The 16,416-nt window shown below is 40.0% G+C and overlaps 1 protein-coding gene across 4 annotated transcripts in view; it reads right to left on the reverse strand.

The window, feature by feature from the left end:
* Positions 1-16,416, reverse strand: part of LOC104589231 (S-adenosyl-L-methionine-dependent methyltransferases superfamily protein) — a 58,116-nt gene that overhangs the window by 14,282 nt on the left and 27,418 nt on the right. For all 4 annotated transcript variants that reach the window (XM_088901919.1, XM_010247479.3, XM_010247477.3 and 1 more), the window contains exon 5: positions 14,467-14,622. In XM_088901919.1, the coding sequence (XP_088758045.1) occupies positions 14,467-14,622 (156 nt within the window). The remainder of the gene's footprint in view (positions 1-14,466; positions 14,623-16,416) is intronic.

Below are 16,416 nucleotides of genomic sequence, written 5' to 3' on the forward strand. Positions count from 1 at the left end.
CCAAAGGGAAAGCTCATAAGATGAGTGGATATGATCCTTCACAGAAAGGTGGTGGGGTTACGCAGCTGAAACAGTTGGCTCCATGCACCCAATGTCATTTCCCACATTTCCAGAGACATAATTCGCACTCTCTGTCACTGAGATAGGAGGGAAATCTCAGAGATGAACAAATGGGAATGGAACATAGACTAAAAGCCATATCTATGTAGATAACATGAATCAAATAAGGTTGTGAACTAATATTTGCTTTTTATCAGAAATGGCAAACAGACAATTCGCTAAATTGTTGGATGACAACAAACTCAAAGGCCCAAACAACGTTGACTGGTACCAAAACCTTATGCTGGTCCTGACATCAAAAAAATTGGACAAAGTAGCTAAAAATCCTGCTCTGGAATGTCCGGGTGATAGGGCTTCTGAGGCCCGTAAGAGGGACTACCAGGAATGGGAAGAGAAAAACTCTCTTGTCCGCCACTGCATCATTGCATCCTTAGACAATCTGATATAGCGACAGTTTGATCAGATCGAATTGTCCAAGGATATCTTGGACAGTCTGAGGATGACGTACGAAGAGCAGAATCATTCTACTCGACAGAAGGTCCTGAAACAGTTCATGACCGTGCAGATGTCCAAGAACCAACAGGTTCATGACCATTGTCTTAAGATGATGTGATATATCAATGAACTTGAGGCTCTTGGATCCGGGCTTGACCATGTCACTAAGGTGGACGCCATCCTAAATTCTTTGCCTCCTTCCTTCAATCAGTTCTACAACATGAATAAGCTAAATGTTAGCATCCAGGAACTCAACAATATGTTACACAGGGCCGAGGAATTGATCAAGAAGGATGAGCTCATTGCCATGCTTGTTGAAGCTGGTAAATCGGGCAAGAAGAAGAGGAAGGCAAAGAGAGCCTCAGAAGAAAGCTGCTAAGACCAAAAGGCAGAGGAAAGACAAAGCATCGGATGCTTGTCACTTCTACAAGCAGGTCGGCCACTGGAAGAGGAACTGTCCTCAGTACCTGGAATCCAAGAAACAATGTAATTTCGAATCCTTTGTCATAAAAACCAATTTGTTGGTAACTTCTGCTTCCTAGTGTATTGACTCGGGGCTTCGACTCATGCGTGTAACTCACTACAGGGGTTCAGGACAAGCAGAAGACTGAGTGACGGAGAGGTGACTCTTTACTTGGGGACTTCTGTAAGTGTTGCAGCTACAGCTATAGGAACTGTAGAGTTAATTTTCAGAGAATAAATTATTGTACTAAAAGATTGTCTTTATCTACAGAATTTGAAAAGAAATCTGATTTCTGTTTCAAAACTGTGCGGATGGATATTCTTTTCTCTTTAATAATACGATTACTATCAAAAGAAATAACAAATTCCTCGCATATGGAGAACTTGAGAATGGTCTCTATGTTCTCCATCCTTCTCTAGAAACTAACATAACCGAAACTACGTCGAATGATATCCCCAAGAAAAGAACCCGTGATACAATTAATCCCACATGTCTGTGGCATTACCGACTTGGCCATATTAACATAGATCGTATCACAAGGTTGGTAAAGGATGATCCTTTGGATTTTCTAACTGTAGAAGATCTTCCAACCTGTGAAAGTATATCTTTCACAGCAATTCTCCATGAAAGATCTTGGAAAAGCCTCATACATACTAGGTATTCGGCTCTATAGAGATAGATCGAAGAGAATAATATCATTATCCCAATCTACTTTCATTGACAAGATAGTCAAGAGATACAGCATGGAGAATTCCAAGAAAGGAAATGTTCCTTTCAGGCATGGAGTCACTCTCTCCAAGGGTATGTCTCCCAAGACTCCCGAGGAGATTGAGGGCATGAAGGACGCTCCCTTATCTTATCTGCAGATAAGATAGCAGGAGAAGGATAATGGCGGCAATATCCTTCTTGATCGCTCCTACAGGTGGAGATCGAACTGGTAATGGCGGCAATAGCAGGAGAAGGATAATCCCTTATCTTTTTTGTAGATAATGATCAGCCCTCCTAATCTAATTAAGAGTTTCCATATCTAAATCTTTATTTGGATCTGGACTCTCTGAGTGGATAGGGACAATCCCTTATCCTATCTGCTGATCTAAATCCCAGAACCGCACCTCTTTAATTAATTTAATTAAGCCAGTTCAAATTGGGTTTTAGGCCCATTAAGTCTATGTGTTCACTTATCCACCAAATTGTTGCCCAGTTGGATGTCCTTGTATGGCGTGGGACCCAAACATTGATCTACACATTAGCCACATGCGTTCAGCCCAGCCTTTGTTACAAGGCCTAGCCGAATTCACTATAGGAGACAGTGAACCCCTGAGTCCATCACCATGGGCTCTTAATGGGCCCAACATTTACACTAAATGGTCCTTGGGTCAAGCCACCTTATAAAAACCCAAGGACTATGGGCAGATGCAAGATTAGCCCATCAGGTATTACCCTCAATGGTCTTACAGTTAACCTCTCAGCCCATAATGATCAAACACTGCCTGACAAGAGAGGACCTCTCCCTCGGCTGCAAGGTACAGTGCTGCACTCTCTACTCACATGGATCCCGAGAATTAAAAACTTTTGCAAACATTTTGAAACCATAATATATATGTATATCTCTATATAAATATATTTTGCAAAGCAAATTTCAATGATTGAAATCGGCTGCCGGCAGCATTGGTTTCCATTAGAGAGAGTGCATCCCTGATCATTCACTTTATCCGACAAAGGGGCTGATCCTGTCATTATGATCACCCACTCAGATGAATTCTCAGACTCCTCTTCCAGAGGCCAGTCTGTTTGCAGAAGTGACAAGCATCTAATGCCTTGTCCTTCCTCTACTTTTTAGGCTTGCTAGTTTTCTTCTGAGCTTTCTTCTTTGCCTTTCTCTTCTTCTTGCCCGATTTTCCACCTTCAACAAGCATGGCAATGGGCTCATCATTCTTTATCAATTCTTCGATCCTCTGCAACATATTGTTGAGTTCCTGAAGGTTAACAATTAGCTTGTTCATATTATAATTCATTATGAACTGATTGAAGGAAAAAAGCAAAAAGTTCAGGATGGCATCAACTTTGGTGACATGATCTAGCCTAGATTCAAGAGCTTCCAGTTCATTGATGTACCCCATCATTTTTTAAGACAATGGTCATGAACTAACTGGTTCTTGGTCATTTGTGCGGTCATAAACTGGTTTAAGACCTTCTGACAAGTAGAACGATTCTTCTCCTTATACATTATCCTTAGACTATCCAAAATATCCTTGGACACTTCGATCTGATCGAACTGTTGATGTATCTAATTGTCTAAGGAGCCTATGATATAGCACCAGAAAAGAGAGTTTTTCTCTTCCAATTCTTGATATTCCCTCCTGCGGGCCTCAGAAGCCCTATCACCCGGACGATCCGAAACAGGGTTCTTAGCAACCTTGTCCAATTTCTCGGATGTCAGAACCAGCATAAGGTTACGATACCAGTCAGCGTAATTTGGCCCTTAAGCTTATTGTCGTCCAACAGTTTGGCGAATTGTACGTTTGCCATTTCTGATAAAAGGCAAAGCAAATATTAGTCCACAACTCGATTTGATTCATGTTATCTACAAAGATATGGTTTTTAATTTATGTTCCACTTCCATCTGTTCATCTCTGACATTTTCCACCTATCTCAATGACAGAGACTGCGAACTATGTCTCTGGAAATGTGGGAAACCACATAGGGTGCATGGAGCCAACTATTTCAACTGCATAACCCCACCACCTTCTGTGAAGGATCACATCCACTCATCTCATGAGCTTTCCCTTTGGCCTTTGTCAGACAAGGTTCAGTGTCATTTTAGGTTAAACCTTTATGTCCAATGAGTAGTTACCCATCATATTCGCGAACGCCAAAGTACCGTGAGAGAGTCATCCATTTTAGAATAGGCTCCTCCCACATCGATCTATGACGCCCCTATCATCTTATAAAACAATCCAACAGATACAGCAGAAAATGGATAGCCCAATTTTATGGTGCATTTCCTCATTACTGGATGACTCATATTCATGTTAATGATGAAAGGCCTTTAGAGAATTCATTATATGAATCTCCCTATCACATGCACTCATATTTCAGTGGAGGGAACAAAATATTACGTCGTAGTTTTATTTAGGTCAAACCAAAGTGGCTCCCACTAACTTTCTCAAAGCCAGATTTAAATGGGCCCTAAACGGCTAGGGTTCCGCACAGTTCCTCTTGGGGAGGAAGCTGATGTGAGGCCAATCAAACGGGGAGATCATCCAATGATCTTATGGACATCATGGCAATGATGTGCATTCAGCCAGGGTTTGTGAAAGAGCCACTATCGAAATAATCATGGGCCAAACACTTATAGTCCATGTACATACCACATCACACATCCATACATCACATGCATGAAACAAATTGATCCAATCAATTAAAATATCTATAAAATCCTTAATTAATTAGATTAAATCAATAACAACCCAACAGAGCCTATAATGTTGTCATATAACATTATCTAGGTACATGGGTTGTACTACAAAAAGCAGTTCGGCCCATGTAGCTAAATCAGGGCTGATTCAGTTTTATCATATTAAAGTTAGGTTTTTATAGAGGTGGGCCGAATTAAAACATGAAGTGGGCCGTCAACCCTCTGGCCTAAATCAAACTAGGGTTAGAAAAACCAACCCCATCGAACCAACAATTCGGTCTAACCAATTTGGACCAAATCTGGTACAAATCGACCCAAGTTTTGGTGTCCAGTTCAAGGTTTAATTCAAGAATAATGATCTGAAAATAAATTAATTCAAGATAATCAACCAAGAAACTAAAATAGAGGGTTGCACTGTGATTTTCTTGGATATCCTGCAAACCTGCAAAGAACAATTAACCACAGATTGCAGAATTGATATCTCAAAATCGCAGATCGCAAAACTTGTTTATGCGAAATCTTCTTCTCTGTCGCACATTCACTTTGTCCAACAAAGGGGCTGATCCTGTCACTATGATCACCCACTCGGATGAATTCTCAAGTTGTTCCAACATACCCAGGTTTTGACCCCCTATAAGGATCTCATTGATTGGCACATCAAAAGCAACCCAATCCAACACCTAGTACAGTATCATAATCGAGTCTAGGGGTCAGGTGTAACATTCCAATTTTGTTCATCTATCTCCAAGGTCCAGGGTAATACTGGAATTTTGGTCCGGTTCAGGGTTTTAAGAAAACCCACATTGCATGTACATCAGGTCTTACCCTGGCAGCTGAGACAAGCCACCCCAATCAACTTAGTGGTACATCAGTGTCAGCTTTGGCAGGATAAATCTCCCCAGACCTATCCAACGGCTATAAAGATTTTAAACTAACACAAGTCTCATATGTGTCCAGTTTAAGGGTATTACATAGAAACACCATAATAACATGAATCAAATATATAGTTTATTCATTTACAATAAATGTCATAATGTACATCATGCTGATTGGAGCTAAGGGCATGCACTGTCTAACAATCCCTACCACACCTCCACATGATCTTAGCCCTTTTGGTTGGCTAATTAGGCATGGAAGTAAATAAGCTTTGCACATTCAAAGAGGGAGTCCACCTACACCCAAATAGAGAAGTAAACCATTCTCAAATAACTTCAACAAACTGACAAGAAATTAGTAGATGGAATCCAGACTCACCATCAGATTTACAGAGAACACACCGGTGAGGAGACAAACAACTATTGGGTCTTTTTCTTTGAAGTAGATCTCATGTATTAACTCTTTCTAGAAAGGCTTCCCAACAAAAACTCCCAACCTTTGGAGGTATAGGTCGACACCAAACTTGTTTAACAGGGAAAGACAATCCAACAAGAGGAGAGGGTAAAAGGGCTTTAAAAAAAGAGGCACAAGTGTAGGAACCCGAGGAAAAGAGTGTCCATATTCTACTATCTGTCTTTGATGGCTCAATTAAGTCCCCTTCAAGAATGGATAATAAGGCTAAAGTATAGGCTAACTCTGTGTCCATGACATCTCTTCTCAAGCTCAAGTTCCATCTGAACCCAGAAGGTGAATTAGAAGGTACAAGAAAAAAGGAAATTGGTTCATTTTTAAGGGTAGAAATAGCAAAAAGGCCTGAAAATTGATCTTTCAAAAAGGAATCCCCAACCCAAACATGTTCCCAAAATTTAATGAGGTTACCTGAGTGCAAGTCGTACCTGATCCATGGAGAGAACAAGGGCAAGATGACTTGAATTTCAATTAGTAAGTTGTGTCAAACATGTCAATTGAGCAAACATTTTAGAAGTTTTTTTTCCTTTAAGAAATAAAATATTTGAATTTCCATTTCATATTGTCTATTCTGATGTTTGGACCCTGTTACTCTACCTACTGAGGTTGGACATAAGTAATTCATTAATTTGATTGATGACTACTCTAGATATACTTGGGTTTACCCTATGCGATCTAAATATGAAGTGCCCAAAATTGTGAAAGACTTTCAATGCATGGTTTTCACTCAGTTCCAAACTGAAATTCATATTTTCCAATCGAACAATGCAAAAGAGTACTTCTATAGTGATCTCACAGAGTTCTTTGCTTCGTATGGATCTCTTCATCGAAGCTCTTGTGCTAGGACACCCCAGCAAAACGGTGTTGCTGAAAGAAAAAACCACCACATTCTCGAAGTAGCTCGTGGTTTATTACTCCATATGAAAGTTCCGAAACGCTTTTGGGTGGATGTTGTTCTGTGTGCTACATACATCATCAACTGTATGCCATCTCGGTTACTAGAGTATAAGGCCCCATAGCAACTTTTGTTTCCCATATCTCCGTTGTCCCCCATTCCAATGCATGTTTTTGGGTGTCATTGTTTTGTTCATAACTTGTCCCCTACTCGTGATAAACTTGATCCTCATGTTAAACAGTTGTATGCCCTTAGCTTCAATCAGAAATATGTACATTATGAATTTATTGTAAATGAATAAAGTACACTTTTGATTCATGTTCCTGTGGTGTGTTTCTGTGTAATACCCTTAAACTGGACACTTAATGAGACTTGTGTTAATTTAGAATGTTCACAACCATTGGGTAAGTCTAGGGAGATTTATCCTGCCAAGGCTGACACTGATGTGCTACCAACTGTTGGGGTGGCTTGTCTCAGCTACCAGGGTGAGACCCGAAGCACATGCAATGTAGGATTAATAGTGACAGGATTAATAGTGACAGGATTAGCGGGGGTCAAAACCTGGGTATGTTGGGACAGTGCAAGAATTCATCTGAGTGGGTGATCATAGTGACAGGATCAGCCCCTTTGTCGGACAAAGGTAATGATCGGGGATGCACTCTCTCTGATGGAAACCAAGACTGCCGACAGTCGATTTCAATTGTTGAGATTTTGTTTTGCAAAATATATTTATATAAAGATATATATATATATATAATATATATATATATATATATATATATATATATTATATATATATATATATATATATATATTATATATATATATATATGTGTGTGTGTTATGGTTCGAAATGATTTGCAAAAAGTTTTAATTCCCGGGATCCATGTAAGCAGAGAGTGCAACACTTTTCCTTGCAGTCGAGGGAGAGGTCCTCCCTTGTCGGGCAGTGTTTGATCATTATGGGCTGAGAGGTTAAATGTAAGATCATTGAGGATAATACCTGATGGGCTAATCTTGCATCTGCCCATAGTCCTTGGGTTTTTATAAGGTGGCTTGACCCAATGACCATTTAGTGTAAATGTTGGGCCCATTAAGAGCCCATGGTGGACTCAGGGGTTCACTGTCTCCTATAGTGAATTCGGCTAGGCCTTGTAACAAAGGCTGGGCTGAACGCATGTGGTTGATGTGTAGATCAATGTTTGGGTCCCACGCCATACAAGGAAGCCCAACTGGACAACAGTTTGGAAGGCTAAGTGAGTACATAACCTTAAATGGGCCTTAAGCCCATTTCGAACTGGGCTGATTTGATCAGTCAATTAAAGGGGGCGAATTCTGAGATGGATCAGCTAATAGGATTGGGCCTAGACCCTATCCACCTAGAGAGTCCAAGATCTAAATAAGATTTAGATCTGGAAGCCTCCTAATTAGATTAGGAGATGGTGATCTGATCTGCAGATAAGATAAGGGTTCTCCCTTATCACTTAAATGGACTTCTAATCCAAATATGATTTGGATCAGCAACTCCTAATGGGATTAGGAGCTGATCCCTTCAAGATTATAAAAAAAGAAGGGGGCGGCAGCTTGTATAGATTGATGTTCAATTCTCTTCAGAGCTGAAATCACAAGAAGAGAGAATTCTGCACCCTGCATATACTCTCTTGCCGCCTCCTTACTGCCGCCGCCATTACCTTCAGTTCGATCTCCAGTTCTTGGGAGAAATCAAGATTTGATACCAATCTTTTGGGAAAAGATTGATTGGAGTTGTACTCACAAGCCATCCAGTTGATTCTTGCGAAGGGTCAAGTTCTTTTGAAGAACATTGTTGATTCTACTCCATCCTACACTGCGCCATCTTCAGTGGGAGTAGTCTTTGGATCCTTCCTTGGGTGTGAACACCTCCATTGGGAGATACTGTTTCTCCGTATCAGGTACATCCTCCCTCCTACTCCTTTTGGTTCAGATCTGGTTTGGTTCATGGTTCAAGATTGATCCTTGAAAAATATGTTTTTCTAAAATAGGGAATTCGATTCCCTGCAAAGATGGGAGAAATTTTTGAAATTCGCCCAGTCCCTTCCGCAAGACTTGGGCGTCCATGTGATGGATATCCCATTCCTTCACCTCATGCTATTCCTTGTGTTTTCCTTGGTTACCCTTTATCTCAAAAGGGTTATCGTTGCTATGATCCCATCTCACGCAAGTACTATGTCTCCGTAAATGTATCATTCTTTGAGAGTCAACCTTTCTTCTTGGTTTCTCCTCGGGGGAGAGTAGGGTTGAGGAGAAACACACCCAGGCTCAGACTCAATTACCTCATCTTCCTGATCCTCCTCCATTCCATGTCTTTCTTCGTCGCCACAAGAGCCAGCAGAGTTCAAGAGCCGTGGAACCTGAAACTATGCAACCAACATCATCAGATCCTCCGAAGGTAGATCATTCTCATCAACCAAGTACACTTGTTCCTAATGATATGCCTGAACCTCTTAATGTTGATTCCCCTGTCATTAATGATCTTGGTGTTCCTATCACTAAGAGAAAGGGTGTTAGATCCTGTACCCTTAATGATCGTATCACTCACTTTGTGTCCTATGACCATATTTAACTTTTATATCGTGCATTCCTCTCTTCCGTTAACAGTCTTTATTCCTAAGAATGTGGCAAAAGCTTTATCCAAACCTGAATAGACAGATGCAATGAAAGAAAAAATTGATGCATTGCACAAAAATGGCACTTGGGAGTTGGTGGATCTTCTTGAAAGGAAGGAACCAATGGGATGCAAGTGGGTGTTCACAGTGAAGCATAAGGCTGATGGAACTGTTGAAAGGTATAAGGCCAGATTTGTGGAAAAAGGTTTTACACAGGTATATGGAGTGGACTATGCAAAGACATTTGCTTTAGTAACCAAGATGAACTCTATTAGGATTCTTCTGTCATTGGCAGCAAATCTTGACTGGGAACTTCACCAATTAGACATTAAGAATGCTTTCTTAAATGGTGACTTAGAAGAGGAAGTGTACATGACTTAACCTCCAGTTTTTTGTGCCAAAGGTAGTGAGCAGAAGGTGTCTAAGTTAAAAAAATCTTTATATGGGTTGAAACAATCACCTCAGGCCTAATTTAGTAAGTTCCACTTAGCAGTTCACCAGATGGAGTTCAAACAATGTCAGTCAAACCACACTCTGTTTGTGAAGGTGAAGGAAAAATTGCAGTTTTAATTGTGCATGTGAATGACATAGTGATCATAGGAGACTAGAAGACTGAAATACAAAAACTGAAGAAACTCTTAACCACTCAATTTGAGGTAAAAGATCTAGGGCCCTTATGTTATTTCCTTCGAATTGGAAGTTGCCCACTCTCAAAAGGGCATCTTTATTTCCCGACAGAAATATGTACTAGATCTACTAGAAGATACAGGCAAGCTAGGGGTGAAACCAATTGACTCACCAATTGAACCTAACCATCAGTTGGGAGACAATCAGGGGGAGTTCTTGAAAGATGTGAAGTTTCAGACTTGTAGGGAAACTCTTATATTTGTCTATAACCAAGCCTAATAATGCTTGTGTAGTGGGTGTCCTTAGTCAGTTCATGCACAACCCTAGGACAACTCACTTTGAAGCTACAAAGAGGATCCTTAGATACCTCAAGAAGTTTCCAGGAACTGGTTTGTTATTCCAGAAACATGAACATTTAAAGGTGGAAGTATATACTGATGCTGATTGGGCAGGGGCAACCAATGACCTAAAGTCTACCAATGGGTATTGTACCTTTGTAGGAGGAAACTTGGTCACCTGTAGAAGTAAGAAGTAAAGTGTGGTGGCTAGATCCAGTGTTGAAGTAGAATACAGAGCCATGTCTCATGGAGTTGCTGAAATCATGTGGATAAGAAGCCTATTAGGTGAACTGGGCTTTGCAGTTAACAATCCTATGTCACTCTATTGCGACAATAAAGCTACTATCAACATTGCTGCTAATCCAGTCCTCCGTGATAGGACGAAACACATTGAAGTGGACAAGCATTTTATTAGAGAAAAACTCATAAGTGGAGAAATGTGCACTCCATATGTCAACTCAGAAGAACTTGCAGACATCTTCACCAAGGATCTTCATCATGTGCGGCATAATGATTTGTGTGACAAGTTGGGCATGATTGACATCTATGCCCCAACTTGAGGAGGAGTGTTGAAATAGTTTATTTTATTTCTTGTTTATTATTTTCTATCTTGTTAGAGTTCGTTTGGTAGGTTTAAAGTCATTTTTATTTGTTGTTATTGTACTTTATTTACAGCAGGAGCATAAGGGTCTTTTTCCCTTTTATTTTAGTCGCCCTATAAATATTAATTGAGTTTGGTGCCGCCAGAACAATTCAATTGTCGCCAATCTCTCTCCTTCTCTTCTACCTTCTCTCTTTTTCCTCTCTTCCCTTCTCTCTCTTATTTCAAGTCAATGTTACTGTCAAGAGGTTCCAACTACCACACTTTTATTCTAGTTAATCCTCAAATTGGAGGCCCTTTCAAATAAATCCACTACTAAATTCAAGGTTTCCACACTAACTCTACTCATTGCTTGATTTGGTACCTACATAGTTCCTTTTATTCTTTGTTCATTTGTTGTAAATTTGTAATGCTTCTTCTATTTGTTTAATTTATTATTGGTATTTTTTTTTGTTTTGTTAAAGGCAAAGTTATGAGAAAAAGGATTGCAACCAAGGAGGACAATACTCAACATTCACCTCAAAGGTATGAATTTATGATCTTAAAAAATACTTTTAGTATTTGAAAGTTTATTTTTTTAGTGTAGTTGGTTTTCACTCCTTATTGAAAATTATATATTTAAATGTTGAACATGAATACATGATAAATTGATAATATTTTATGTTTTAAGATTTTTATATGAAATGTATACTCATTTGAATGATTTGTAGTGTTAATAGTTAGTGTATGTGCTTTCCAGTTAGCATACAAAACCAATAATATAGTTTAGAAAAGTGTAGGAAAAGTAAAAAATTTAATAAAACTAATAGTTTCGAATTTCATCACCTAGGCACCCTATGGTCACCTAGCCTCTCTTAGTCACCTTGAAAACTACGAGTGGAACTAGAAGGAGCATTTAGAAGGCACATGATTTTATGATCTTGATCTATTCTAGACCTATTAGGGAAGGGAACTACTTTAGAATCCTTGCCTCCAAGAGCTTGAAAGAATAGAGGTCTAGGTGATTTTCAGGTGGTTGTAGGATGCAATTCTTTCCTTATAAGAGGATCCCCCTGTTAAGGGCCTGGGAATAGGATCTCGTCACGGGCCGGTCCACGGGGAAAACCTCCTGTTTTCCCTTGTTCCTCCCTTTTCTTGAAGAACCTATCTTGCCGCCCTGAAGGTGATTTGTTCAAGAGATCACCAACTCTCCCTTTGCTCTCTTTCTTGACTGAAATTTTCGATGATTTTATTCAATATTCTCAGCTCCTTAAATAGGAGATTACAAGAGATAAGAGTCCTACTTTTAGGAAGACTCCCTACTAATCTATCCTACTGAACTGATAAGATAAGATAAGATAAGACTCCCTTAATCTATCCTACTGATAAGATAAGATAAGACTCCCTACTAATCCATACTACTGAACTGATAAGATAAGAACACTGAATAGATAAGACTCCTACTAATCCCTACTACTGAAAGCAGATAAGGTAAGAATATTGAATAGATAAGAACACTAAATTGATGCTACTGAGAACACTAAATTACTGTTGTTGCTGCCGGCATCCACATCATTACTCCCATCCTAGACTACGAGCTTGTCATCAGGCTCGAATTCAGGATGGGTGTCTTGAAACACAGTCAAAGGAATCCCGGATAGGTGGAATAATTTTTCCCTCCTGGATCGGGTTCCAATGAAGAGGGTTCATTCTCAGGCAGCTGCAGTGAGATACCAAGATTTGACCATGCGTAGCTGCATTCTTTGTCGCGGGCAACTACAGCCTTAAGGTACTTTTGAGATGTCTTGAACTGTAGAGTACAAAGATTGTGAACGCCAGGCTGGTGCCACTGAACTGCATCATCTGGATCCTCTTCTATTGCCTGCTTTAGTGTGTACAGAGCTCGCTCTTCTTCTTCCGTCAAATCATTATGTCCAGTTTCAAATGTTGCTGCAATTTCGTGTTGAGCCTTATGAACCATGGCAAGTCCTGCCCATGCTATCTGAAGCTCAATTGTTGCAGAGTCCCCTTCTTTGAGAATTGAAGCCATTTCATTCACAGCCCATGAAAGTTGTTCAGTGGGATCTTGAGACCTTTCTGCATCCTTGATACAATGAAGCACAACAGCATATCGAGTTGACATGCAATTAGGCTCCAGTTTTGCTGCCTTCTCCAGGCACTTTCCAGCACTTCTATGATCACCAACCACATAGTATGCATTAGCAAGATTCACCCAGATATGTGCAGCCCTAGGATCTGATCTGATTGCAGCTAACAAACACTCTTTTGCAACCGCAACATGAGGCATACAAGCTCCTTCACCAGCGATGACGACCTTGGAGTAGTTGCTCTTATTCTTCTTTGAACTCTCGTGGATGGAATCCTCGACGGCACCGGATTCCTACTTAATCGGAACATTCCGAGTGTTGCTAACCTGCGCTAGGGCAATGACCTGCTGCTCGCTGAACGATTCTGCCATGTCTGGTCGGCGGTCGGTTGTGTTGCAGCCCCTTCCAGGTTCCTTTCCTTGCTGGAAAAGTACAACTCCATCAAGCGCCTTAATTCTCGAACGTCGTCCTTGATCTCGCGCACCTCCTTGCTTTTTTCCACGAGTTTGTGCTCCAGATCATGAACCCTAGACGTCAATTGCTCAAAGTCACCCATGACGCCTTGCTCTGATACCAAATTGTTAAGGGCCCGGGAATAGCCTTGTTCCTCCCTTTTCTTGAAGAACCAATCTTGCCGCCTTGAAGGTGATTTGTTCAAGAGATCACCAACTCTCCTTTGCTCTCTTTCTTGACTGAAAATTTCAATGATTTTATTCAATATTCTCAGCTCCTTAAATAGGAGATTACAAGAGATAAGAGTCCCACTTTTAGGAAGACTCCTTGCTAATTAGGAAGACTCCCTACTAATCTATCCTACTGAATTGATAAGATAAGATAAGATAAGATAAGATAAGACTCCCTTAATCTATCCATTAATAAGATAAGATAAGACTCCCTACTAATCCATACTACTGAACTGATAAGATAAGACTCCTACTAATCCCTACTACTGAAAGCAGACAAGGTAAGAATACTGAATAGATAAGATAGGATGAGAACACTAAATTGATGCTGCTGAGAACACTAAATTACTGCTGCTGCTGCCGGCGTCCACATCACCCCCAGCCACAGATGACAAAACCAAGATCCTTTTATTGAGAATGAACATCTAGTTTATTCTCAATAAACAATAGTGAATTATTTTGGGCTGAATTGTATTAGAGAATTTGAGATTCAGACTCACTAAGCTAGGGTTGAACTTGTGTAATTCTAATTCTATTCATCTAATGAAAGTTATTGTTTCCTATCAACAAATAAATAAATAACAGCTGATTTAGATAGTTCCAAGATAGACTAAATCACTAGTTGATAGCTTCATCAGGAAAGGAGTTAACTGAAGTGAGATTCTCTGCCTTTAGCCACATAGGGTGTAGAGATTGTATTTTTTATCCAGTTTTCTTATAATAAATGCTACTTTTGTGCCAATAAAAAAACTACATTCATATGCTCAAGAAAATGTGGTGCGATACAATTCACAATAGAAGGAGCATTACCTTCCACCAGGGTGCCCAACATAAACCACTAGGCTAATAAGTCCCCCCGGTCCCAGAATTCGACTTGCAGCCTGCAATGCTGGTAGGGTTGTTTCTGACACTGTAAGTATCGACTTATCACCTCCAGGAAGGTATCCCAAGTTGAATGCAACAAGCCTGAAAATATCCGAACCACTACAGGTTAATACAAAATACTCAGCTGTTATTTCTCCTTTTTGTTTCATAAAGAATATAAACTACTTACAGGGAGACGTAACATGTGACCACACAACTGATACTGAAAACAGTGTTAAGTAGCTCAAACTACTCTTGAGGTATTTATCTATTAAAAGTTATAGTGTTTAGTAGAAAGAGTGTATCTTTCTTCAAGAAAAAAAAAATGTAGAATTGGTCTATACTTGCATCAACACTATCCATTTCTTCAGTTGGGAAACCTTCCATCCAGATACTTAAAGAAATATCAGCTGAAGATCTCTACCATTCAGCTTGGAGATTTCATAACATAAGCTACAGTGCAGATGTAAAAATAGCTTTTCTGCATGCTGCACTTTAAGATTAATGTTTTAAAAAGCAGAGGCATGAGGGAGGTGAAGTGCTAGGATTTTTTGCTTTGTAAGACATAAGCCTCATAAGATACTCATTATTTCAAAAACAAATCATGAACTAAATTGAGAGTATGGGATCAGACACACAAAAGAGGGTAAAGAAGACAAAGAGGGTTACTTAAAAGAAGTAAAGAGATTCAGGCTGCAACAGTCCGTGATTGTTAGGCAATGTATATGCCCTCAGCTTCAACTGATGCATTATACATACTTTCGTTATGAATAAAAAACATTTATTTCATGTGTCATTGGGTTGTTTCACTAAATCCCCTTAATTCCCTTAGTTCATATCAGTATTATGTACGAGACCACATAGTTGTCATAATATAGACTTAAATTTTCACAACTAGTGAATACACTTGGGGAAGTCTATCCTGACAAGTATTATATGTGAGGGGAAGATTGTTGTGGAAATGTGTAAGAGCTGCCTTGGTGTGGACCATTTGGGAGGAAAGGAATGCAAGAATATTTTCAACCAAGGAAAGAAGTAGAGAGGCCATTATTGAGACCATCACTATCAGGGATGTTCAATGGGCAAAGTCATCGGAGCTGTTGGTTGATTTTCAGTAAGTGATATTATGAGAAATTGGAATTAAGTGGTTAGATCAGTTAGACATAAGTAGACTTGTTCATGGGTCGGGCCGGGCCGGGCTTTTACTGTGTATTAACAAATATTTTTAAGGCCCGAGCCCGAGCCCGGCCCGACCATCGGGCCTACAATTTGGGTCCGAGCCCGGCCCTCATAAAAAGCCCGAAGCCCGAGCCTGGGCCCGGGCCCGAAATTTAGCCTATATTATTATTATTATTAATGTTGAAGCAACTGAATAAAGAGAGAGATAGATTGAAATTATAAAGAAAAGAATAAAATATATATATATTAAATTATAAATATATATTTTAATAAATATTGTATTATTTATATATTTTATAAAATATATAATACTGAGTCGGGCCGGGCCGGGCTTTTTTGACAAATCCCGAGCCCGGCCCGAAACACAGTCGGGCTTACTGTGTTAAGCCCGAGGTCAGGCCCGCGGGCCTAATTATATGACCAAGCCCGACCGGGGTGCGGGCCGGGCCGTCGGGCTACCCGGCCCATGAACAGGTCTAGACATAAGACTGCAATTAGTCTTGTTGGGTTCCCACCGCTATGTGGTTTCACAAAGCTGAACTTTGATGGGAGTAGTGCAGGGAACAAACCCAAGACCATCAGGCATTGGTCGCCTTTTCAAGGATAAAAAGAGCAGCATTATTGGTATATTTTCTGGGCCAATAGGTGAAGGGGACTCATTAAGGGTTGAGATCGTACCTCTGATGGAAGGAGTCCAAAGAGCAAAGGATATGAATA

The sequence above is a fragment of the Nelumbo nucifera genome, chromosome 3 (assembly GCF_055504915.1).
Source record: "Nelumbo nucifera cultivar China Antique chromosome 3, China Antique-T2T, whole genome shotgun sequence".
Classification (NCBI taxonomy): Eukaryota; Viridiplantae; Streptophyta; class Magnoliopsida; order Proteales; family Nelumbonaceae; genus Nelumbo; species Nelumbo nucifera.